The sequence below is a fragment of the Anabrus simplex genome, chromosome 2 (assembly GCF_040414725.1).
Source record: "Anabrus simplex isolate iqAnaSimp1 chromosome 2, ASM4041472v1, whole genome shotgun sequence".
In the NCBI taxonomy this organism is placed as follows: domain Eukaryota; kingdom Metazoa; phylum Arthropoda; class Insecta; order Orthoptera; family Tettigoniidae; genus Anabrus; species Anabrus simplex.
The window spans coordinates 721,161,214-721,188,413 of record NC_090266.1 but is presented as its reverse complement, the minus strand read 5'-3'; the positions used below and the strand labels follow the sequence as shown (position 1 = coordinate 721,188,413).

Here is a 27,200-nt window from a genome sequence, read left to right as displayed (position 1 = left end):
ATAGAAGGGAGTGAGTTATCAATTCAGAATAAGGTGGAATTTAGGAGCCTTACTATATTATAAAACGTATAAAAAGTTAATAATTGCGGGAGATTGCTTGGTGTAATTCTGAGAATTCATGAATGCTATCCGATGATTGGCTGGAGGCAAAGGACGCCACAATAGAGCGCGAAATCCTACGCCGGGATACGGCAGCTAAATTCGCAAATATATCCATTGCCAGCGAACGATAATAGTTGAGAATTGGTATAGAGCCTGTGAGAACATAATTACATCATTGGATATCATATTTAAGCCACGGGCCGAACCGCAAATTGTCGTATGAAGATATCTGGACTGCGCGTCCTAAGATAACCTCCCTTGAACTCGGAAGAGAGGGCATACGAGTATAAATATGAGGTCGTGGACAAGGACTGAAAACTAGTTTTGACAAAGCGTTCGGGCTGATACCACGCCTGGGGTGCGTGACAACTTCTGACATTTTGTTCGAGCCGTGATTACGCCAGGGGTGCGTGTGTGTACTTACTCGTGGAGTAGGGTTCGAAGTATTATATTGTTACATAGTACAATTATTCATGACGTGATGTAGCTCACATTACAGTCTTGAGCAGTATACTAGTATGAAGTGTTTCAAATAGACAGGACTCAGTAAAGCATAACTTACGGAGTGTGAGATTCTACCAACAGATTAGGAAGTGCGTTACGTGAGAACGGTCACGAGTGTTTATGTCACCTAGTAAACAGTCGATTCTAAACTGATACCTGGTCAGCTACACGAACGTGAGACGGGAAATTCAAGTGCGCGCACGGGCCGTTGTAGAGAGGATCCCGAGGTATCCCATGTTCATAGTGTCCGGGAAAGGAATGAAGAATGTATATCTACGTTAAATGGGCTAGATACAAGGCCGAGAGTGTAAAATTTGTGAGTAGAATTTAGGGTGGAAATTATTCCAAAGTGCAACAGTTAATATATTTGTTTTTATTCAAAATGTGTAAAGTTGAGAAGGGTCAAGGATTAATTCTTCAAGCTGGCATGAATACCAGTGGAATGCATTGCTAAAAACCGGAGGGGCTATGGCTTCTCGTCCGGTTTTAGCAGACTACAATGGCAGAGTTGAGTAACCTTTTAACATATTTGTAGATTGCTATCGTTAGGGGGAGGAAATCATATTAATTTATCATGGTAACTTGATTGTAAAACGAGCCGTTACGGCTCGTATAAATTCAAAGATAGATAGACAAAGGGACAAATTAATATGTAGATTAGATCGAGCACTCATCATAATTTTGATTATTAAATAGAGTATAGTAGGGTTGAGTTGTTCATTCAAGTGCTTGAGTTGTTTGATGTGATATGGAGCACGTTTCACGTAAAGATAGTGTTAATATTCATTTAGAAGTGCTTCCAAAGTGTTTTTCCAGTATCGGAACTTTTATAGATATTAAGGCATATGGTTAAGATAATCCAGAGGTGGGGTTGCCAAGTGATTTAAATTATTGTGGGACGGAATGAAGTCCATTGATTTGTTTGTAAATATCGCGAAGTTCGCCAGTGGACAAAATAATAATAATCTGTACAAGTGTCGAAGTAGTTACATTAATATTGGGTAATGTGTAAAGGCGTGTTTAATAATAATCTTTGAGAATTAAGGCACGGGCCTAGTTGGATAGAATGATTGCAAATTAAAGTAATTTAAATGTGGAGATATTAAGTGGCATGAATATTTTATTTGGACAGTGAATCCGATTTTAACACTAATTGTTGATTTAACGTTTTTGGACTCCATAATAATCATAAATAATTTTGGTAGAAACGAGATAGGCATTTTGATAATATGGTCACGCTATGTTTGAGGCCCAGAGTGATTTGAGCCAAAAGTTGAGATTTGGAGTTTGGGGGAAAGAAATCCGGCCCGAAATGAAAGTGAATTGTACTGATGTGGATGAAGAAATAGATGGATCTTAAGGCCTACATTGAGGTTGTATTTCTATACCGGTGATATGAGTGGCAGAAGAGAGTCCACACACCGAGGGTTAATTAATGAAAATGTTTTGAAGAGTTCCGATGGATAAATGGACTTCAAAATAGAACAGAAAGGAATAATTTAACACTTGCAGAGATTGGAGGTATTTGCCCAACTGCGAGGTGTTATGGGATTTGAGAATTGTCTTAGGAGCATATGGTCTCCATGAATTAACGACAGTACGAAAATAAGGTTGCGGGTTCGAACACTATTATGTCTCGACCGATGTGAATTCGGATCTCGGTGATTTCTGTTTGGGAGAGAACGTATGTGACTAAATTATAAAGACGGGGCATAAACATAAAAATTCTCGAAAGAATAATAATAATAATAATAATAATAATAATAATAATAATAATAATAATAATAATAATAATAATAATAATAATAATATTCCAAGTAAATCATGTCTGGATTGATTAGTGCCAAAATAAATCGGAATTGTAAAAGGGGTTATGCGTAAAACATATTAAGACTGGACTACCGTGTAACAAGCGAAAATAATTTTTTTAATTACTAATAATAATAATAATAATAATAATAATAATAATAAATATTTGTAGAAGAAGAAGAAGATTTTTTAAATTTTTATTTATGAAAACAATAATAATGGTGGGAATTGAATTGAAAATATTGAAATTTTCAAACCACTTTAATAATGATAATATTTGAAAAAAAAAGGAAGCTACGTTTTTTGAAGAAGAAGAAGATTTTTTAAAAATATTTTGGACATAATAATGATGTTGGGAGTTGAAATGAAAAAATTTGAGATTTTTTACTAATAATAATAATAATAATGAGAATATTTGAAGAAGAAGAAGAAGAATAACATGGGAAACTACTTTTTTATTTTTATTTTTTGATGAGAATAATAAGAGCGAGAAGTTGAAGTATTATAGCGAGGATGATTACGGGTTACGATAATCACGATTTCCACTATAAATAATAATAATAATAATAATAATAATAATAATAATAATAATAATAATAATAATAATAAGAATAAGAACAAGAATAAGAATAAGAATAAGAATAAGAATAAGAATAATAATAATAAGAATAAGAATAATATTTTTAAATATTTTTTAATATTTTTATTTTATTTTATTATTTCGGACGCTGATGATGAATGATACTAGGGAAGTCAGCTGGCGAATTAACGTAATAATGTCAAGTTGTTGTGAATAATAAGTTAAGTTAATAGTTGTAAAATGAAGGCAAATCCCTACATCTGGACCATTAGGTTAGAGTCGCTTTGTCGTTTCCTTCAACTAACGATTAGCATATCTTTGTTAGGAACCCGGAGAGAGTTTGTAGTTTCCCGGGTTGATCTCATCTCAATCAAAGTGGAGGCGATAACATAGTCCATGTGATCGCGCCCACTTAGCCAACAGGTAATTGGTCCACGACCAAATATGGTCATGGTGTTAACGAAGGTAAATCTGATACCTTCAGATATCAACGGTTCCACCACCCAAATGGAAGGGTGGTCAAAAGTGATAAATATTATGTAATCATTTTTCAGGTATAATTTGCCAAATTACCAGCAAATCAAAGGTCAACAGATTTTGATTGTGTGTAAAAATTATTTTGTTTACTTAAATAAAATGCTCCTTTAGCACTTGCAAGGAAACAGTTCCAGGTTCTTGTTCTTGTAGAATAGTAAACCCTTGGTGACCGTTTAAATATCCGTCCCCATCCCTAGGATGGAGCCTTCATAAATTTCCCTTTGATCTGAATAAATATATAATTTGTGTGTTTTATGATGAGCCTTAAAGTCAAAGATTAGAGTGTCCCGTTCAACCCTGTAGTACTGACTGGATGACGCCCTTACATTTAGTTCGAGATCTTATATCTCAAAATATAAATTTATTGTTTATTAGTTGCGATAGATTCGGACCGTAACACTCCCTGAGATAAATGCTGGTTGGGACTCAGGCTTTGAGCGGGTACAGTAGTCAATAACATTTGACTATAATTACACTGGAAGAAAGTATCATTTACCAGTTATATGTAATTACCAGGTCTGGTTATCCGAAATTATATTAAATTATATTCTCATAAAATTATATTAGCCTTTGTCGATACACAACGCAATTTTTCCCAAATACATTAACTTTTGTTACATACGGTACCTTCCTATAATAACTAATTTCCTTCCGTGAATTTTTCTTTTAGTCGTTCCTTCCTGCACGGTTACTTGCCATAGATATACGACAAGAGGCATTAAACAGCTTCTGAATATTGAACAAGCACTGATTATATAATATTTATGTAGGGAAATTCTTTCATTAAAGATTTCATATTATGTCTATATCGTTTAAGGCTTTAGACAACAGACTAACAGGTTTAATATTAGTTACAATGCCCCTACTCATTGATAAGTACTAATCACGTGAACTTGTTCACGCGTGTCCTCAAGTCAATTCTACTACGGAAGGCTCACTGATTCATTCTCAGTTTCTGGACGGAATCTACTGAATCTTAATTAAGGCTTTAGACAACAGACTAACAGGTTTAATATTAGTTACAATGCCCCTACTCATTGATAAGTACTAATCACGTGAACTTGTTCACGCGTGTCCTCAAGTCAATTCTACTACGGAAGGCTCACTGATTCATTCTGAATTTCTGGACGGAATCTACAGAATCTTAAGAAACACCTAAAATAGACGTCAATGGTACTTGAGCTATAGAGGTCAATGTCAATAATATACAGTTGAAGAGAATACTCATATATTTTGACACTTGTTAAATATTATTCGCCGGCCCCGTGGTGTAAGGGTTGTGTGCCTGCCTCTTACCCGGAGGCCCCGGGTTCGATTCCCGGCCAGGACAGGAACTTTTATCTGGACCTGAGGGCTGGTTCGAGGTCCATTCAGCCTACGTGATTAGAATTGAGGAGCTATCTGACGGTGAGATAGCGGCCCCGGTCTAGGAAGCCAAGAGTAACGGCCGAGAGGATTCGTCGTGCTGACCGCACGACACCTCGTAATCTGCAGGTCTTCGGGCTGAGCAGCGGTCGTTTGTTAGGCCAAGGCCCTTCAAGGGCTGTAGTGCCATGGGGTTTGGTTTGGTTTGGTTTGGTTTTGTTAAATATTATTCACATATATAATTTTGTTTTATTAGTTGTTTAATTCGCGTTATTTTTAAATAAGTAAACGGAAAAGTTTATGACAGTAATTAAACTGAATGATCATTCACTTTAATTGTTACACACCACATGCAAAATAATTTACAATTAGCTAACGAACATATTTCATGGAAAGTTCAATGAATGCAAGCAGGTCGTGGAATTTCTTCATTTGTAGTCTGTTTATAACTGGTATAATCTTCAATAGTAGAAGAAAGTCTAGAGCAATTAGGAACATCGGAAAGAATTTCTCTTCAGAATTCCTCTTGTCTGAATAACACAATAAAATATTCTCTACACGTTGTTTCTACTTGCATTTGTAAAAATATTCTGAATAAACGCAAACAACTATCGAAGTCATTCATTGATGAGTATACCAAGCAAGTTGTTCAGTGGCGTTTTGGGTGCGATCAGAGTTTGATTGTAAGTTTGAAGAAAACCACTGTGATTTCTCAACACACAAGGACGGTCAGGATCATATTTTCAGCATTTACCAGGTAACTGTAAAATGCTATGAGAGGAATAGACAGTTATGTTCATGTTTCGTAGATCTAGAGAAGGCAAATGCCAGAGTAGTGAGGGACAAGCTAATTGCCGTCCTGGGGGACTGCGGGATTAAGGGCTGAAGGCACGCATGTTGACAATTGGGCTGCGGTGAGAACTGATGGTAGAATTACTTCTTGGTTCAAGGTACAGTATATACAGAAGTTAGACAGGGCTGAAATCTTTCAATTTTGTTGTTCATAGTTTACATGGATCATCTGCTAATGCAGTGAGTTTCAGAGAGGGATTCAGGATGCCGATGACTTGTTCTTAGTGGCGGATTGTGCTGAAAGCCCGCAGTCAAGTATCTTGGAACATGAAAATAGGTACATTGAGTATCGTATGAAAATTAGAATTTCTAAGACTAAAGTGATATCAGTAGGTAAGGTATCTAATAGAACTGAATTTCAGTTTAGGAATACAAAGCTGGAATGGGTAGATCATTTTAAGTACATAGGATTTGTATTCTCGCAGGATGGTAGTATTGCGAGATTGAATCAAGATGCAGGAAAGCTAATGCAGTGAGCTCGCAGTTGCGATCAACAGTATTCTGTAAGAAGAATATCAGCTTCCGGACGAAACTATCCTTTCAACTGTCCGTTTTCAGATCAATTTTTCTTTACGGGATGTGAAAGTTGGGTGGACTCAGGATGTCTTATTTTACATAACGTAGAAGTAGAAGACATGAAAGTACCGAGAGTGATAGCTGGTGAAAGCCGATGGAAACAATGGCAGAAGGGTAATCGGAATGAGGAAATGAAGGCTATGTTCGGATTGAACTCGACTGATGCAGCTGTACGCATTAAATAGCTTCGGCGGAGGGGTAATGCGAGGTGAAATGAGGAGGATAAGTTACCTAGGATGATGGATTCGGTCGTGGAGCGTAAGAGAAATAGAGGGAGACCAGGACGATTATGTTAGGCTCACTTTCTATTGATTTAAAAATAAGAGATATAGATCTAAACAAGACCGGGTGCTGATTGCAAATAAAGTATTTTGGTGACATGTAGTAAAATTAAAGACTGCAGACTGAACGCTGAAAGGCATAACAGGCTACAATAAAGGTGTATGTATGCATGTTAAACAATTAAGTTGATCAGTTTATTTTACAATTAATTTTAGATGCGGTGCCGCTAAATAACACTAAAGTGTGATAACAGGAGTAATACTTGGGTTAGGCGCAATTCATTGGCCAATAGAAACTGGACGAGATGTGATTTCTTAGACAAACAATGGAAATAAATTAATCATTGTAATTTAAATATCTAGAAGGGGGAACAATGACAAGTTCCGATCGTAATAGTCTGGAGACAGTGAAGATCTGAATAGTACAGTGATTTAGACATGCATCATCGGGCGAGTTGGCCGTGCGCGTAGAGGCGGGCGGCTGTGAGCTTGCATCAGGGAGATAGTAGGTTCGAATCCCACTATCGGCAGCCCTGAAGATGGTTTTCCGTGGTTTCCCATTTTCACACCAGGCAAATGCTGGGGCTGTACCTTAATTAAGGCCACGGCCGCTTCCTTCCAACTCCTAGGCCTTTCCTATCCCATCGTCGCCATAAGACCTATCTGTGTCGGTGCGACGTAAAGCCCCTAGCAAAAAAATAGACATGCATCAAGGACGGATCATTAAAGGAAACCTAGCTTTCCTGAGTAAGGAAGCTCGGGGATGGGACAGACAAAGAAGAGGGGCAGAGAGAGATGAACGTCTCGAGGAGCTGACGACGTCAACGGAGAAGAACGTGTGAAAAACAAAGTGCCTCCCGTTACACAGCTCGGATTTTAAATACTGGCGGAAGACTACAAATGACTGAAAGAAAGAAATGAAACGGGACGCAAAGGAAAACATGTAGTGCTAGCGATCCGTACATCAGTTCGTTGCAAATAAAACAAACCTCTGCCACTAGAGTCATGAAGGCCCTTGGCCTACTAAGCGAACGCTGCTCAGCTTGAAGGCTTGCAGAATACGAGGTGACGCATGGTCAGTGCGACGAATCCTCTCGGCCATTATTCTCGGTTTTCTAAACGGGGTCGCCAAGTCACTCCCCGATAGCTACTCAATTGTAATCACGTAGGCAGATTAGACCTCGAATCAACACTCAGGTCCAGGTAAAAATCCATGACCTGGCCAGGAATCGAACCCTGGGCTCCCGGGTTAGAGCCAGGCACTGTACCCCTAGACCTGGGCCGGCCTTCGTTACAAATGGCCTAATTATAAGAAAATCATTTACTTCCGGGAATCTACAAGAAAATGTTTAGCGTAAGACCATGCAAAATTACTTTTGTTGATGGCTAATGTAGTTTATTTGAATTATTTCTATACACACTATCAATAATAAATTACACTAGTGTGCAAAATTTAAGCATAAGTTAAGAGTAAACAGAACAACAGGAAATATACCGCAAATCGCACGACATATGCACGTACCAACCTTACGAGTTCGCTCTGTATAGGAAAGGAGTGTTCCCTGCTTTGACTAGCGGCGTAGCCGCAAGGTAAACACAGCCAGTGTCTGCGCCCCATATTCCTTCAGTCGTGTTTGTCCTGTTATACTGTACTGTGCGGAGTGTAGCCTCGTGGTGAACGTGACAACATAGTGGCACAACGACGCCATTTGGACCCCGTTTTGCAGGTTGGAATACTCGGCCGCCTCTAAGCAGGCCAGACACAGACCGAAGTCGCCGTATCCTTGAATGTGCCACAAAGTGTCATTTCCAGGCTTTGGACACGATTTTGAGACACAGGAGATGTTATTCGTAGGCCAGTACCAGGTCGACCAAGGGTAACCAACCCACAGCAGGACCGATATCTGGCCTTAACCGCCCGACGAAATCGGAGTGCACCTGCAAGACAATTGTCGGCGGAGCTCGCAGCCGACTCGGGGGTTGCCGTTACCGGGCAAACTGTGTACCGGAGGATCAGAACAGCATGGCAGTTTGCCCGACGTCCAGCGGTGTGCGTCCCGCTCACTCCAGCACAGAGACGGGACCGTTTACTGTGGAGTCGTCAACATCGAAACTGGACGATGAATGATCGGAGGCATGTGCTTTTCACAGATGAATCAGTTTGCAAATCGATTCCCGTCGCACATGAATCTGGAGAGAACCGGGTAGCCGACAAAACCACAGGAACATCGTGGAACGGGACCAGTATGGTGGTGGTGGCGTCATGGTGAGGGACGGCATCGTGTTGAATGGCCGTACCCACCTGCACATCTTCATGAGTGGTCCGAGGTACACTGTTAACGCTCGGAGATACAAGGATGATGTACTGAGAACACATGTTCGACTCTTCAGGGTGTGGTTTGTCCAGACGACCTCTCAATGGACGATAATGCCCGACCGCACCTCACTGCTCTGGTGGATGAATTTCTGGCTGGGGAAGACATTTATCCCATGGTTTGGCCAGCGAGTTCTGCAGATCTGAATCCTATATAACATGCCTGGGATGCATTGAGGAGGCAAATTACATCCCGTCAGCCTCCATCAAGGACCCTCCAAGCCCTTCGCATTGCCATTTCGGAGAAATGGGATCGACTGCCACAAGAGCCCTTGGACCATCTGACAGAGAGCATGCCACGTCGCTGTGAAGCATGTGTGGCCGTTCGGAATACCCATATACCCGATAAAGAGCATATTTTGTTGTGGATAACATTGCCAAGTTTTGTTAGTTGTTGTCAAAGGTGTACCTTAGCTATCAGAACCTTTCTGACACTGTTTTTTTGGACACATTTTGTGACATATGGTGTGCGATTCAGATTCCGTTTGTTCAGCAATCCGTCTGACATTCCCATCAGGCGGTATAGCCTCGTTTAGTGATTATGCTTAACTTTTGGACACTAGTGTAGTACAGCTCCTTGGATGAACGGTCAGCGTTGAGGCCTCCGGTGCAGAAGGTCCTGGGTTTGAGTCCCGGCCAGGTCAGTGATACTTATAATGTTGCTGGCATTACGTACCACTTATTGCTTTTACTGTATTTGGAGACGCCGAGGTGCCGGAATGTAGTCTTGCAGTTCTTTTACGTGCCAGTGAATCTACCGACACGAGGCTGACGTTTTTGAGCACCTTCAAATACCACCGGACTGAGCCAGGATCGAACCTGCCATGTAGGGTTCAGAAGGCCAGCGCTCCAACCGTCCGAGTCACTCGGCCAGACGGTGATACTTAATAGCACCTGATTAATTACTCTGTCCCGAAGTGTCGGCGTTTGTATTTGTCCCAACAAATCCCCGTTCGTAATCTCGCAACACAGCACAATACCAACTACCACAGTGACGCGAAATTGTGAATAATTCTCTCCAAGTACAGTAGGTTTCAGGAAGGGTACCCGGCTGTTAAACAGGCAAAATTCGCATGTGCGACACAGTTCGCACCCGCGACCCCACTAGAGTGTGGGAGAAAAATGTAGAAAGAGGAGAAGCAGAACAAATTTGCAACGCCTTCCATAGTTTACATATTATAATACACTGAAGGAAACGTCAGAATAAAGTTATATCGCAAAATAAAACAAAAATTCCATTTTATGTACACTGGTCCAATAAGGCAGCAAACTGAACAACCCTACCTGAATGTGTTCACTCACCTGATGATCAAAAACAGGAAATGGCAGCACGATGAAAGGAATTCCAACGAAGCACATACTGGGGTGCTCAATGTGGATCAGATGCTTATATACTGGTTGAACACGTCGGCCTTGTACAGTAATTCCGCATTCAGGAGTCAAGAATGGGAAATTGAACTTGTAACCTAAAATATAGAACATAAATAAATTTACTTTCTCTCACGTGTTTTGTGAGTATGCTTGCATCACCTAACGGGGTTAGTTCGGAGTTTGTAGGACAAGACTCCTCGAAAACTCTATTCAGCAAATATCTAGCAATCTAGCGTCATTCAACAAATATAAATTAGTATAATATAAAATAATTTTCCATTAATATTATGGTGCAACGATTTTTCTAAAAGTTCGAACCCCACTGTCGACAGCCCTGAAGATGTTATTCCTTCGTTTCCCATTTTCGCAGCAGACAAATCCGGGGTTATACCTTAATTAAGGCCATGTTCGCTTCCTGCCCAGTTCTAGCCCTCTCCTATCCCATCGTCGCCATAAGACCTATTTGTGTCGGGGCGACGTAAAGCTAATTATACTAAAGTAAAAAAACAAAAATAACATTCTAGTAGTTCATATCAAGCAAATTAAAGTTCACTTTGTACTGTTACCAGGTACGTTGAAGGCCATTAGGATTCCGACTCCCTGGATAAATGCAAAGCGACGAAGCCTTCGGTTCACACGATCCCGGGTTCGATTCCCGGTAGGGTCGTTGATTTTGATCGTATTTGATTAATTCACCTTGCACGGGGACTGAATATTTGTGTTTGTCTCAACACTATCGTCGTCATTTCCAAACAACCACCAAGGGAACAAGCATTAGTACGTGCATCTATCCGCATAAGTTTGGCGTCAGCCTTTACAAAAGGCCAAATCAACATGTGCGGCACAGTTCGCACCCGCGACCGCACAAGGCATGGGAAATGCGGTAGAAGAATAAGGCGATTAGAAAATGACAGTTGTTCTAATATTTCGTTTCAATTGATGACCTACCCAACACTCGTTCCATGTAAGTGCCATCTTCAATTATATCTTCTCAGAATTGTTAACTACTACGTCTGTACGTCTGTTACTCCAGCAGATGAATTTGATCTTGTCCCTGAAGCGTTCGTCAACAGAGTAACTTCACAGTTCGCTGTCCAGAATATGTCGCAATTAATTTAAACTGTGTTCTAATATTATTCGCAACCATAACCTATTCCTTACAAATAACTTGATCTTCTGATCGATTATCACTTATTTCCATAATTATTGCTTCAACTTTAGAAATTTTGCTCTAGTGTCAACATTAATGGCAAAGTAGCTGTTTTATGAGCATACTCATTTACATTTGTTAAATGACGCTAGGACACATCATGTAACATGTTTGTAGTGAAACAATTGTTTTCGAGGTGTCGTGTCCCATAAACACTAAATCAACCTCAACATCACCCACACTCCTTAACTTAATGTTCACTAACAACCCACAGAAAATGGTGCTGGTCAGATCCCTGCTCCCAGCATATCGAGACATGATTTAATATAGTTGTACTTCTCTCAAATTACCCAAATACAAAACTTGATACATCATATTCAGGGCCATGAATGGTAGGTATATCCTAAGATCATCTAAGAGTGAGTGCCTTGAATAGTTCTTGGGATGACTTAAAAATATAAACGAACTCTATAAGAAAGTTGGAATGTTTAGTACACTTGTACATGACTTTCTTGACAAGCATGCTCCTACATGCACGGCCAAAGTAATAATCCGAAAGAAGACATTTTCCTTTTACCAACACCTGGCTTATTGAAATTTGGCAAGCATTTATACTCAAGTTCGTTACATTGGTATTGAGAAAGCATTGCCCCAGCCATGTAAAGCAGTCGTCTCTCTGGAAAGAGTAAATGTTCGTTTTTCAGAAATACAAGGGCTGTAAATAAAGTCTTGACCAATTAGTCCAGAAACTCGCACCAGATGGGGCATGCGCCAATAGAATATGGAAACGGTCAGATGGCACTGTTGTGGATGTGTAGTGCGCATCTGATGGGCATTCAGTTGGAAGTGTTGTTGCTGTGTGGTGTTGAAGTGGAGAGTCTCAATTTCACCTCTCTAAAGCACGTGTTCAAAATGTGATCAGCGTTTGTTGATTAAAATCGAGGTTGCCCAGGAAAAAAATGCATCATAATGTTATCGTGGATTAGGTGAAGTCTGCGGCGAGAATGCATGACCGTAAAAGACGGTAGCACGATGGATCAAGGCGTTTCGTTTGGCGAAGAATGAGATTGCGGATTTGCACCGCACAGGTCGCCCGTCCATTCCTCAATATCAGATTGAGTGGTCTCGTATCCGTAGACCATCGATGGACTGCCCGGGAATTATGCTACAGGGTTCGCTTTCCTGCAATTTTCCTTTCATTGCCTCCGATCTTTGGCTTTACATTATATGGGGTGACGCCACCGAGCACACGTCCTCCCGTAGTACGTCGAGTCATCTCTACCTCCGGCATCCCCCCTTCTTTCCCGGTCCGACCGCACTCGAGGTTCAAATCCAGCGATTAGTTCCAACTGAGGTACGACTGCTGCGCAATACATGTCCACGCCATCTCGGAGGAGACTTCTGAACTTTTTCAGTGATTGGAGTCGGGCCAAATGCCGCCCTGATATCCTCGTTTCTTACGTGGTCCAATTTAGTGAGTGCCATTGGCCATTGAAACATTTTCAATTCCATTACATGTAGATGTTGTTGATGCTTTTCCTCACTGGCTAGTACTCCGTCCAGTATAATGCTACTGGACGAACGACCACCCAAATCTTCGATTTCAAGTACAACGGGATCTCCCGATGGAAATTATCTACCGTAACTTGGCACCACTTCATCCACGCTGCGTTTAATCTGTTCCTTGCAACTGACATGATAACTAATCCCAAATATTTAACATTTATTTATTTATTTATTTATTTATTTATTCACGAAGCACAAGATACAGCTGCAGTGAGCAAATTTCACTTGCACTGTCAACAGACTATTTAACAAACGTAAACTTTCATAATAAAATATAATAAACATAACAAAATATAACAAGATCTAGTACACATCCTACTAATAACTGTCCAAGTCGAAAACCATAGAATGTCCATGTTCATAACCAAGTCGTCGTGGGTCAAGATGGCGGTATAGTCCCTTCACATCAACTTATCTTTAAGATACTATTTACACACCTCTCGAATTCACTTTTATTTGATGCTATATCGAGCTCTTGTCTCCTATTAATATTGTTAATGTGTGTTGGGAGGCGGATTAGGAAAGATCGTTGAAGTATTGAGTGCTGAGTGTGGGGAATGTGGAGAAGGTCTTTGGTTCTGGTGGAACGGGAAGGAACGCGGAGAGAGAAGACAGAAACAAGATGTTCCGAGCGGTAATGTCCATTTAAGATCTCGTGGAGGAAACTCAGGTCAGCTACCTGTCGCCTGATGTGCAGAGGTGACACATTAATTGCCATTAATACCTGCTGCGTACAGGAGATTTGGCACGTCCTGACCATAAACGATGAAAAATAAAGAACTGCTGTTAAGCTTGGTTGTTTTAGGAATATCAACGCCGTCAATATTAATGGACCCATACCCAAGTTCTCTGCATCTATATACTCCGCCTTCCAGATATTAAGTCGCAATCAGTGTTTTTGCAATTGACACTTCCAGTGTTGGACTAGCTGTTGTAGTTCTTGCCGAGATAAACAGGAGACCACGATATCGGCATAATAAACAAGTGTCCAAAATTTATAACTGAATCAGTCTCTGACACCACCTTCATATTTACCTTTCGGTATCCGAGCTCTGATGATAGTAAGCCAGATGGGAGGGGTTTCATATTCGTCAATGATTTTATTGAACAGATCTGCAAGGTATTGAACTGCCTAAGGATCAAGCAGCTTCATTCCTTCAACTGGAAGATGGTATGATCTAGTGGCCTTTCCCTTTTTCTTACATTTGGTCGATAGAGCTGACAATTTCTTCTATAATTATGGCTGGGGATGGTACAAACAGAGGTTATACCTTTGGTATTGCTCGATGTGGACATTCCTCAAAATGCATCTTCAAGCGGCCAACGATCTCGGCTGCGCTTAACAGCAGTTCTTTATTTTTCATCGTTTATGGTCAGGACGTGCCAAATCTCCTGTACAGAGCTCGCTGATCTGTTTAACACCATTTCGTGTGTCCAGCTGATCCTATACACCACTGTATTCGTTTCTTTTGCCTTTAATACTTCTCTCTTTGTAGTTGACTTCAACCATCTGTACTGCTGGTGACCGTCGTTGTGCTGCAACATACACCAGCTGTTATAGGCTCTATTTTTCCCCTAATAGCCTCCTGCTCATGTTACTTCCACTACCAGACCACCTTGTTTATGGAACAATGATCAGATTTTGTTGTAACCACAATGGTGGCGCGCATTATATTTAATTCTTCATGATTTTTATTCAGACCTTTCAGCTGTACGTGTTAATGGTTGAATTTCCACCTTTTAAGCCGTTCATTTGTGGTCTTGAAGAGTTTTAATGCCATTATCCATGTGAATCCTGAAACATAGGAGGAGCATATGGTGTTGGCATTCGATGCTGTCTGACGGAATAACTTTTGTGTGAATGAGTGAGACCTTTTCACCAACCATTAATTAGTATACGTATTTCTTCTACGACTACTATAGGTGGGGTTATGCTATGGACGCTTCCTGAATATTGTATTGGACAGAGCTAAATCATAAGCCTTTTCACACTTCAAGAGTAGTTTCCCGTCCTCATACTGCAATCCAAAACCCTGGCATTCTTTGTGATGAGAATTCAGCATATTGGTTTAAGAATTACACTTAAAATGATAGATGTCACTATCCCATTCATAGTTTTCAGCAATAGTTGTGGCTGAACAGTTCAGTAATCAGTCTGATCAATAAGGACTATTTTCACTGTACGAAACTCAAATAATTGGAAAATTATTATTACATATTGTATAACATTCACAAGTATACATCATTTCAGCGAAGAAGGATGTCGTTATCCCATTCATACTATTCAACCAGAAGATAACTTTCCATTAATGGAAAGGAATAGCTTTCAATTTCCGTTAACAAATATTTCAAGCATAATTTGAATTTAAGTAGTTTTAATGAAGTGCCATCTTCACAATATGCGTGAAAGATTTCAACAGCGGAAGGAAAGAGGACAGGGAATCACTGAACGCAGCAAACTAAATACACAACCGTGTCTCGTTGAGTAACAATAAGAACAGAGCACATTACTTGCAGGGGAATGATGCCTACCTGTACCTTCTATTAAAACAGCAATCCCCACGACTATCACCACCACCACCACCACCACCACCATACCTTACTTGAGAATAATGGAAGGAGTTCAAGTTACCTAAGAGGTACCGGGGGGGGGGGTAATAAATAGTCATTTATCAGTGTTAATAAGTAAGACATTTTATAACCAAAATTTTGGTGTGGAGCCATTTAAGTGATTAGGATGCAATTGAAACGTGTGTTAGATATAACACGGCGAATATAGGCATGGAAGCACTGCATTCGTGAACAGTACGACAAATTGGCGGGTGAGGGAATCATCCGTGCTGCTTTCTATTGTTCATCCTTTGGAGTCCAAAGAAGATATACCGTAAAAAAATTACAAGTTAATGTGTATTTATATATAATCTACATTTCTATTGCTTGCCAATATTACAGTTTATGAAATTAAATTTAAGTGAAAAAATTTGAACAATTCTTCACAATTTATCATCGACTTTCTTAAGCAATGCATATGCAATTCCATGACAGTAATTTTGCCCGTAAGCATATCATACAGTATAGCCAAAATATAACGCAATTTTCTTACATCAGGAAAATAGTTGTAGTGCTCCGAGGGATACAGTCTTGAACTATGTGTGAGATATTTAGGGAAGCAGCTCTGTTATGGAGCCGAATAACGATTTTCTTGTTATAGATTCACATTCAAATGAGATTGATCTTGGTGAGACGTAGTGTTTTGAGTGTACTACATCTCATCGTTTTGGATAGAACAAAGTTTCTTATATTCATCGACCTGTTCCATCTTTGGTTTATGCAATATGACTGAAGTAAGAGCTTCGCTAGTAACGCCATTCCTTATGCAGACAGCTCCTGTGATGAAAGGTGTGAACGTATGATCTTTGGGGTCAGTTGGTGTATATGTTTCTGCGGACTTGGCAGATTGATATATAACAGCACCCCTGAGCTCATTAAGGAAAGCAACCACGCACTTCCAAGAAAACGCTGCGGTTGTACTTTAATTAAGGGCACGGCCACTTCCCATTCTATCCCGTCGTACCCATAAATGCTCTCTGAGTTGTTGAGACGCAATAACAATAGGAGATCGGAAATTATTGACTTGTACTACAAATTCCTCTGTGATGACTGGCACCGTTTACCAAGCACGCTTGTCATGTCTTGCAGTTACCAGGTAAGTGAGGTACTCGGACTTCAACATGGCCCGACATTGGAACCAGTGGGTATGTCAAACCACTCAGACACGTCTTGAATGCTGTGGTCGACCAAGACAGATCATACCAAGGGAGACTTTGCACACTTGTACACCACGAATTTTTCAACGCCATCCCATCTATGCCCAACACCCGCACAGAGTTATTGCACTCTCTATACACGCCGAGTGAACCCCCGTCTTCTTTTCCGAGATTAGCATTACGCGGACCAGTGTTTCACGGTCACACACGTCAGCTGCCTTAATCACCAGAGCAGAGGAGGCTTCCTTTGTGGTCGCACTGTATCCCAACGGCGTGAAAACTGGCGTCGCATCTTGTTCAGTGATGAATCTCGTTTTAGCGTTTCCACGGAAGACATTCTTGTGCGAGTAAGGTAGCGTCCAGGGAAAAGGACACATACTGCAAATGTTGTGAAGAGACATTACTACGCTTTACTCCTGTCATTATGGTATGAGGGCTCACAAGGTATGGCTTCACGACCCTCCCAGTAGTAGTATGGTGCGTCGGTGAATCCCTACGCCATCGTGGTTATTCGTCATGGGACAGGTCCCCGGCAGAGTCTTTCAACGAAACAACACTCGTCCATGCACGGTACAAGTATCTGTGGCCCGCTGTGTCTTGCTGAAATACGGTAGACTGTAGGGGCAAATAAGTTCCCCCACGCTGTCCCAGGCAGAACATGAATCAATTTAGCTCAGATATCAGTTCTGATCCAAACTCAAGCAGCTGCAGTTGCAGATCTATACGGCCATTTACAATGGCTGTTGGCGAACGGGTTCCATAGTGTGATGGTACGTATATCTCACACCCGCACTCTATTTATCACAACATATTATTATTTAATTGGTGTATTAATGTAAGGATATTTGAATCGGGAAGGTCTCAATGTTAGATACTAATTATTGATTTTGTACAGGCAGTTGAGGAACTCCGGCTATTTTTAGATTTGGAAAAACATCCATAGAAATTTGGTGAGACATACGGAGAGTTCATGTGTGTTTGTGCAAGCGAAATTGTCTGTAAAATGAAGTGTTAGTATCACTGCTTAAATAGTTACAGTATCAAAGTTGTATACCAAGTGTTGATGGTGAGAACCGGTAATTTGTGTTAATACACGAAAACAGTGAAGGGAATTTATATATGTATTACAACTATTGGTCATTAGGCTAACTACAAATGGTAGTGCAGTCCTCGCCGCCATTTCCCACTACATTTTTCTATGATTATTGAATGCACATAGGGAATCATATAGCACAGAGGTGCTCAGATGGGCGCTCGTTGAGGTTAGCCCAGTGCGGCCGGGCTGGCGCGACGTAATTGCGGGCAGCTTACGTAGCAATCATACGCCACAGTGAAGCGAGAGTGCGAACGCACTTAGCATGAAGGGAACGGTGACGTTCGATTGTCATTACGAAGCTCTCCTCCCCTACTCAACGAAATGCTGAATGGGGTACAGTATTTAAAAAAATGCTGTAATCGCAAGAAAACCGACCTTTCAAGATATTCCCGTTTGATTTATACTGCGCTCGATGTAAACAGTCAGTTTTACTTTCTTGTATTTATACATCCAAAAACACTAACGTGTTTTATTTTTTATTTATAATTTACAAAGGTATATGGTTTAAGCGTACGAGCTATGATTTACAATTCCTTGGGTGGGAAGCACAGAATTACCATTTCTTAAAAAGTAACATTCCTGTTATTCATTCATCAAAACGTAATATACTAGTTACGTAATTCAAAGAGTTTACTGCTTGATTCTGCGCAGTGTTGTTGTGCTTTTTGAATTTCCCTGTTATCTGAATTTGAAAATAGTATTTAAAACTTATCGGGAGTCGGATGATGATAGCAAGCCTCTAAATGGCGATGGAGTTTCATATCGAGTGTGGGCAAAGTTATTTACTATCCAAGATTACGGTACAACAATCTAAATGTATCTACGAAATACATGTACAGTATGCCTCCAAATAAATAACCTAACTGGTGTTATTCCCGGTAAGCATGGTTGGATTGTTGGTGAGTTTATCAGATAATTTAAACCCAAACAACCACAAGCCACAAATTATCCACCTTAACTCTGTATTATATTAGAAAAGCTTCTAAAGCACCTCTTAAAATTTAATAGTGAAAATTGTAATTCATTACGTACATTACAAAGATATTTGAGGTTGAAGACCTAACTCTTTTTTGTATCCGATGAAAATACGTAAACTGCAATGAACATAAGTAACTTATTTCCTACAACGTAAAATTAAAGTTACGTGGATTTCTGCCCTTTTCTTTTCATTATTTTCTGCCTCCATTACAAAATCGCGTATCGCCGCAGTGATAGGAAGTGATTGGGAGAACTTCGCCTAAACTTGACGTCTTGTGACGTAACCACAACATTATTGTGGCTTAATAGCATGCGCTCATCGCCTGCCTGCCCGCCCGCTTATAGTGCTGGGCACCCGCGGAAGGAAATGCTCAGCGTGAGCACCTCCGTTCTAGCAGTTGTAAATATTTATAAAGTGTGTAGTTATTTTATATTTACTGTTGTTGACGAAGTGTTAATGTAGAGATTATGGTTAGAGACTATGGTTGGAGAAAACAGGTGCAGTTCCTACACGTTTAATCGTTTTCAGAGCGCCCAAATCCCAGATATTTCAGTTAAATATTGCATTTATTTATTATTTATTTATATTTGCTTTGAATTACAATAGTAGGATACATAAGCCGTACGATACCCTTTTGACCTCATTCGGTGCAAATATCCAGGACCAACGAGCTGCTCCATCCTGCTGACATGGAACCAGCAATATACTTGCAGTACATTTGACCTGATATTGTAATCAATGCAACATAGTCACTGAACATTCTGTTTCACTTCATTTCAATCACTCCTAAAAGTTGTGGAACTTAAAGTGAAATTCCTGATCACGAATACTTCAGAACACCGATGCAGATCAACTCCAATGTTATCTATCCTCTTGTGCGACTATATAGTTTTATCAACGTTGGTAAAGCATCTGGAAGCACTGTTTGCAAGCTTCCACAATGGCTCTTTCGCTGCTGCTTTCTAAGGTGAGAGGTTGTCCCTCAGGTGTTCCTCCATATATGGAACGAGGTAAAAGCCGCAGGAGGCTGAGACGAAAGAATAGGTGGGACTGTATTGCACATGGGATCCTTGCTTGGCGCCAAACTCTGAGACCAGTAGGGACGGGCGAATAAAAGCGTTGCCATGGAGATGGTACAATATTTTCCACTTTACCACATCTCAGGCCTCTTGCGACGAATGAATTTCCGCAAACGACGTAAAATATCCAACACAGTTCCTTGTTTAGTATGTTAACCTCAGGTACTCTCAAGTACAAGAGTGAATGAAGAGAAAACCTCTAACATATTTCAAACATCAACATCAATTAAATACTTTTGATCTCGGTATTGTAGAGTCATGGTACACCGCTTTAAAATTGTAGAAGTCCCCCCAGTTGATTTTCAGCTGAGAAGATTTATTACATAGGCTTATACACTCTCCTTGAAAATCCACAATTCTTATTTCGCTGCACAAACACGACTAATAATAATTCATGTGTGCTCGTCGCTATTTTGCTGATCACGTGCCAAACCATCCTGGTTATGAATGGCCCGGATTATTGGACACATTTTACTACATATTCGTGATTTAGCAGGTGTACTAAATGTAACAACCCCGCGTCGTTGGCTTCTGATACGTTAATGAACTCCAGTACTACAACATTTCCAACGTCTCTAAAAATATATTGATTTGCAAAATATTGTATACCATGGAAGGGCCATCCTAGGGCTATCTAAGGGGGGTGGGTACACGCACAGGACACTGTAGCATACAGTACACACAATTATACCAAACCAAACACAAGTAGGATGCACTTAGTACGGCGTTCAACCATCGTACCACGGAGCCAGGTGGTGATACGGAAGCGTATGGAGGCATACAGACATCACATGTTCCCCAGAGGAAGATACTATCACAGCTGGCGCAACAGACCCTCCAAATCTACCGTAGTTGCAGCTGGGCGGAATTTCCATCCAACGTGTTCCCGATTGGTGAGGACTCTAAAGAACTTGCAGGTCAAGATGGCATGTTGACATCACGGGTCAGGTTTACCCGTGCTGTGTGAGGCCTGTTATTATCCTATTGGAAAACGAGGGTGTCGAGCTGCACCAGGAAGGGAAGCACACACGGTCGCATACTTTATTGGAAGTACTGCGATACCATCCGGCTTCTTTAAGTCACCACTAGTGAGCAGCGGAAATAATATGAAATTACATCGCAAACGATGGCAGTCTCTGTGGGACTGCGTGCCGCTCTATATTGAAGCGTGCATCACAGCGCTGGCCGGGACGTCTTCAGACTGGACATCAACTGTCGTCTGTAACCACACAGAATCGTTATTCATCACTGAACACCACTCGGCGTCAACTCGCAAGTCACTGGTAGAAGTTTATATGTACTAACCGATACTTAGATCGTAATAGTAGAGGTCCTAACGGACACCACGATGACAAATCCTGCTCTGGTAGCCGCCTGGATATGGTACTGGTGGGCACAAGTGCATCCCCAGATGAAGTTATAAAGTCTCTGAATGGTGCGCTGTGACGCCCACAGTGTACATACAGCATGCCACACGATAACACGGTCCTTCCTGATGGTCGTCCGCAGGGGCCGACCCGAACCTTGTCAACGCATGTGTGTACCCTCACGTGCCAACTGCGAACAATACACCGGAACGTCCTACCTGCCTGTCTTAGTACGACGTTGCGGCCTTCATCAAACTCATCTAGCCCTCTAGTGCCCTGCGTTACATATGTGTAACATTGGGAATTTAGTATTTTCCTGTCGCTATGAAACATCCTTGCCGCTAATGCCCATTGTGACAGATCAGTAACAATATATACCATGAAGATTTCAATTATGCATAGATTTTTATAGAATAATCATATAAATATAATTCTGAATGAGGATAATTGTTTTCCTACGGAGACCTATCCTGGGCACTAGAGGGCTAGTTGTCCGAGGCTTGTCGAATGTGCCAGTGGGGCATGCTGAATGTTCTTGAACTCAGCTCTGTGGCTTACACTGCTCACACTTCTACCAAGGCAGTATTTGATGTTTCGCATCTATGAATGCGGGCGGGAGGTGTGCGCCTCCAGTCACATTTCTGCGCAAACAAACAGTATTTAACGCAAATGGGACACATGCCATGCCAGCTTATGACGATACTGTGTGGAAACCTTCGTTGTACTCTCGCGGTTCGTTCATAGTGTGCAATTCCTTCGTGCGGATGAGTGCATAAATATTGAATGAAGGGACTTAAAATAAATATTTTTCTTCTTCCTCTTCTATTGTTATTATTATTATTTTTATGTTTATTATCACTATATATACATGTGTTTGTTTCTCATAGGAGCACGTAGAACCATTCTTTAGCATTGATATTCTTGATCTTCTTGTTCTTCTTATCTTCCCAAAATTTCCTCATCTTTTCACTATGGTCCTTTCGTCTTTCTTGTGACCACGTGTTTTTGATTTCCAAATTTCTTGCCGTCGGTTTCTTGTGCGCAAACTTGTGGGTGTTGATGTTTTGTCTATATGAATCGTTGAGGTTTCCAATGAGTCATTGTCGACTTCTGCGAGATCTGTTTTGGTGTCTACTAACCAGCGCACTTTGGTTTGTCGTGTTCCATTGATAACGAAAAATATTTTCTTTGTCAATCGTGAGACGCCCATTCGTGCTAAATGCCCGTAGAATTTCATACGTCTTTTGCGTGCAAGTGAAGTGAATCGCTCAGTCAATGAATAGAGTTCCTCCGAGGTTTTTTCGCATTCAAATGCCATCTTCAATCTTGGGTCCGAATATTTTTCTCAGTATATGCCGTTCCATTTTCTCAATGTCTCTAATGTCGATGTTTAATGATGATGTTCACTTGTGTAGAGTTCCTCTGAGAGAGCAACAGTTTTGTAGTGTCGTAATTTGGCCTTGGTGGAAAGTAAATTCTTGTTGTAAACGTTCCAGGTGATTGTATAGGCTTTACGTAATTTTTCAGCGCGGTTTTGGTTGGCTTCTCTTTCGTTGCCAGTGCTCCCGCTAACTTCACCTATGTACTTAAACTGTTCTACTCGTCTGACGCTGCCATATTGGGTCACGATTAGTACCAGGTTTGAGTTCTTGGAGTCCATGTACTGAGTTTCTTCGTAAGAGATGTGGAGGCCAGTTTTGAGAGCAATCTCGTGAAGCTTCTCGATGGAATTTCTGGGTACCTCAGGAATTCAGGTAATTATTGCTGGGTCGTCAGTGAAATCAAGGCATTTTATATTGGTCCGTTTAGCTTTCTTCCCATTTTGATTCCAGGTACGTCTTCCTTCCAAGTTTGAATGACATTGTCTAGTACTAGGTTGAACAGGAGTCATCGTGTCTAACACCTGTTCTAATTTCAAAAGGTTCAGAGATTTCACCTGTGAATTTCAATTTACAGTTTGTGTCTGTCAATGTTTGTTGAATTAACGTAGCTATTTTGCTGTCAACGCCATATTTGAGGAGTACATTAAACAGTGTGTCACGATCAACAGAGTCGCGTGCTTTTTTAAAATCTACGAAATAATTACTTTACGGATTCACTGCCGATGTTGGAGAATCATCTTTATGTTCCAGATCTGTTCCATGTACTATCGATGCGGTAGGAAGCCCGCCTGGTATTCGCCGATCTTGTGTTCTGTCTGGTGTTCCAATCTAGTAAGGAGGGCGCGTGAAAGCACTTTTCATGCCATTGGCAGAAGTGAGATGCCTCTGTAATTATTTGGATCCATCTTGTCACCCTTTTTGTGCAGTAGGCGTATCAAAGCAGTTTTCCAGTCTGCATATATGACTCCGCTCTACCATATATTTGCAATTATGGCTTGTAGTCGGTCAATCAGGAGTTCACCTCCAATCTTGAGCATCTCGGCGATTACGCCATCATCTACCGGTGCTTTATTGTTTTTGAGATTTAATATATTACTTCGTACCTCATCATGTGTAGGTGGAAATGAATGTGTGTTTGGAACAGGTATGTGGAATTGCAGTTTCTCCGTAGGTGGCTCACAGTTGTGTAACATCTCAAAGTGCTGCTTAAGGATTTAACATTTGGCCTTTGTATTGGTCTGCAGTGATTGCACAAATTCTTGTGCATTTTCTTTCAGATATTCCGGGTCAATCCGTGGGATTTTAAATTTTTTATACTTTTTACGATTGGGTCTGAGTCGAATTTTGATTTGTGAGAGATGGTGGTCTGAATCCAGATAACCCTTGCGTACTCTCACCTTCATAATTCCCGGGGAAAACTTTCTGTCGATGGCTATATGGTCAATGTGATATTCGCCAATGTGATTGATTGGTGATTTCCACGTAGTCATTTTTCGCGGTGGTGTCTTAAACTATGTGGACATCAACTGGAGATTGGCCATTGCACATACGTTGATTAAACGATGCCCATTGGCGTTAGTCTTTCTGTGTGGTAAGAAATCTCCGATGATATGCCTGTGCTCTCTCTCTCTTCCAGTTTGTGCATTCAAATCTCCAAGGAGAATCTTGACATCATGCGGAGAGATCTTCGTAAGTGCTCGATCCAAGTGTGACCAGAATTTCTCAACTTTGTTTTTATCAGATTCATTGTTCACCGGAGCGTGTGCATTCACTATTGTGTAAACCTTGTTGGCGCATTTAACTGTGAGTACGGGGAGGCGTTGCGAGGGTGATGCGAAGTCAATCACCAGGTTCTGAATACTGATATGTACTAGGAATCCGGTTCCCAACATATGTAGGGTGTTCTCTGGTACATTAATTGCAGTTTTTACCTTCTATATGCGATATCCACAGGAGTCGAAAAGATCAGAATCGTGAAATCGCGTTTCTTGTAGGGCAAGTATGCGGAATCCGAATCTGTCACAGGTATCTTTCAGTGTCTTGAATTTTCCTGTTTTGTTCAGTGTCTGTACCATAAGCTTTCCAATGAAATGTTTCTTTTTGAGTTTGAGGAGTTTTGGGTAGTTTCGACTTTCCCATTATGATGTCCTGGTTCCCCATAATCCAAATGACCTGGTTTACCTTCGCTGTTATCAGCTCGGGACTGAGGTAGTTGCTCTGTCACTTGTTTTTCCATCACGCTATGTTCGTGGTTGATTTTAGCTGAAGGGCTTGAGTACGGGTTGAATGAGTCATTGATTACCGATTCACTCTCATCGTATGGGTTGTTAGTCTATACGGACAGCTGATGTTTTGCTGACGTGTTGCCTCAAGATGTTTTCTGGTTGTGCCTGTTTCTAGTCCGCAAGAGGTATTATTATTATTATTATTATTATTATTATTATTATTATTATTATTATTATTATTATTATTATTATATAATTAGAGGCCCAAGTAACTAAGACGCTAAAGTGCCTAAATGTTGTCCTGTAGGATTAATTTTCATGCCACTAAATCAACCAAAAAGTGGGCAGCGTATTAGAGCAGCTTTGAATACAATCGTGGTCAAACGTATCAACTTGTACTCAGAAACCCCGAGCCTTAGAGTCGAAGCCACTAAGCCTGAAATTTTAATTACAATTAGAATGTAAGCTAAGTACAGGGAATCCTAGTAGTTAATTATTTGTCTCAGTATTTAATGGCTTGTTACGAGGCCAGCGCTTGTTACAAATAGAGAACTATGGTGTTACTCTGTGTATTCACAGAAGCTTTCACACAGGAAGTGTATAATGGAAATTGTTTACGAGCAAAATACACTGAGTGACAAAAAAGACACCCAGAAGGAATGTTCCAATATTATCTCAATTCTTTATACATGCATGCCATTGATGTGTGAGTAAATTATTAGATCTTAAATGTAAAATGATCTGTAATGTGTAGAACACCCACTAGAGTACATTCGTGATGGCACCGTTAAGTTATTACCAGTCAACTGCGGCGAGTCAGACAGTTAAGCAAGGCGTGCAGAGAGGATTACGTACAGTACGAAGCACCCGCGATGCCACGCACACGCGTTAGACAGCCTATCCAACAATTGACAGCATTTGACAGAGGCCCCATTGTGGGACAGCATGAAGCTGGTTGGTCGCATCGTGCTATTGCCAGGCATGTTGGTCATTCAGATGTGACACTGGCCCGATGTTGGACTCAATGGGTGCATGAGGGCACCCAGTCACGTCGTGCAGGTTCGGGTCGGCCAAGAAACACCACCCTGAGGGAGGGTGGTCGTATGATTCGCCAGGCATTGCAGGATCCCATAACTTTGGCACACGCCGAACGCAAACATGTACTTGAGACTCTACAACATCCTGTGAGTTCTCCTACAGTGACTCGGTGACTCGCATCCGCCGGATTGGGGTCCTACCGCCCTATGCGTCGGTTGTCATTGACACCAGAACACCAACGCCTGCATTTTGAGTAGTATCTTGTCCGGGAGGAGACCGAGGACGACTGGCGTCGCACCATATTCAGCGATGTGTCCCGCTTCTCCACAACCTCCGATGAAAATCGTGTGATGGTTTGGTGGCGTCGAGGGCAGAGGGCAGATCCTGTCCACATTGTGGAAAGACACACAGGCGTAATCCCTGACGTTTTGGTGTGGGGAGCCATAGGATATGCGTTCAGGTCCCCTCTGATAGTGCTTCGGCAGTCTTTGACGGCACAGTGATACTCACAGATATTCTGCGACCTCATGTCCTACCCCTTACGGCACAGCACCCTGGGACAGTGTTCCAACAAGATAATGCACGTCTATGGACTCTAGCGCATATTGAGGTTCGTCTGTGGCCATCAAGATCCCCGGACCTCTCCATCACTGAACACGTGTGGGATGACATTGAAAGGGGACTCCGTCCCAGTGCCAAGCTACTGTGTATGGAGGGACAGCCGCAACAGCTGAGGACGAACTTGCCTTAGGGGAGGATTCAAAGGCTGTTTGACACCATTCAGAACCACAGGGATGGGCCAGGGATGGGGGTTGCGACCCCCTACTGACCTGGCGCCAGCATTCCACCTGTAACTGCCAACGGCCTTGCCTCTTTCATCCCATATTGTAATCAGTTCAATAAAGGCATGTGGTCTTTCAGCATATGTAGTTTCATTCACTTTGAACCACTCCTTCTGGGTACTCAATTTTTTTTCTTAATGATCCATTATAATTCCTTTTGTTCACGTGATTTCATATACCTTTCACCGTTATTCACATCACAACGTATTGCAACATAATTACAAATTTTCTTTTTAAACCACAGCTTTGTACACTTGTTATGATGACAAAATATTTGGGTTAGTATCCCTTTAAAAGTAAATAATGATGATATAAATGATATTTCAGTCTAGTATTCGTCGTTTATTTCATTCACTCA

At 41.2% G+C, this 27,200-nt stretch overlaps 1 protein-coding gene across 3 annotated transcripts in view; it reads right to left on the bottom strand.

Moving 5' to 3' along the window:
* LOC136863066 (uncharacterized) overlaps nucleotides 1-27,200 on the bottom strand; it is a 2,241,269-nt gene that overhangs the window by 1,124 nt on the left and 2,212,945 nt on the right. For all 3 annotated transcript variants that reach the window (XM_067139397.2, XM_067139396.2, XM_068225847.1), the window contains one exon: nucleotides 10,283-10,446. In XM_067139397.2, the coding sequence (XP_066995498.2) occupies nucleotides 10,283-10,446 (164 nt within the window). The remainder of the gene's footprint in view (nucleotides 1-10,282; nucleotides 10,447-27,200) is intronic.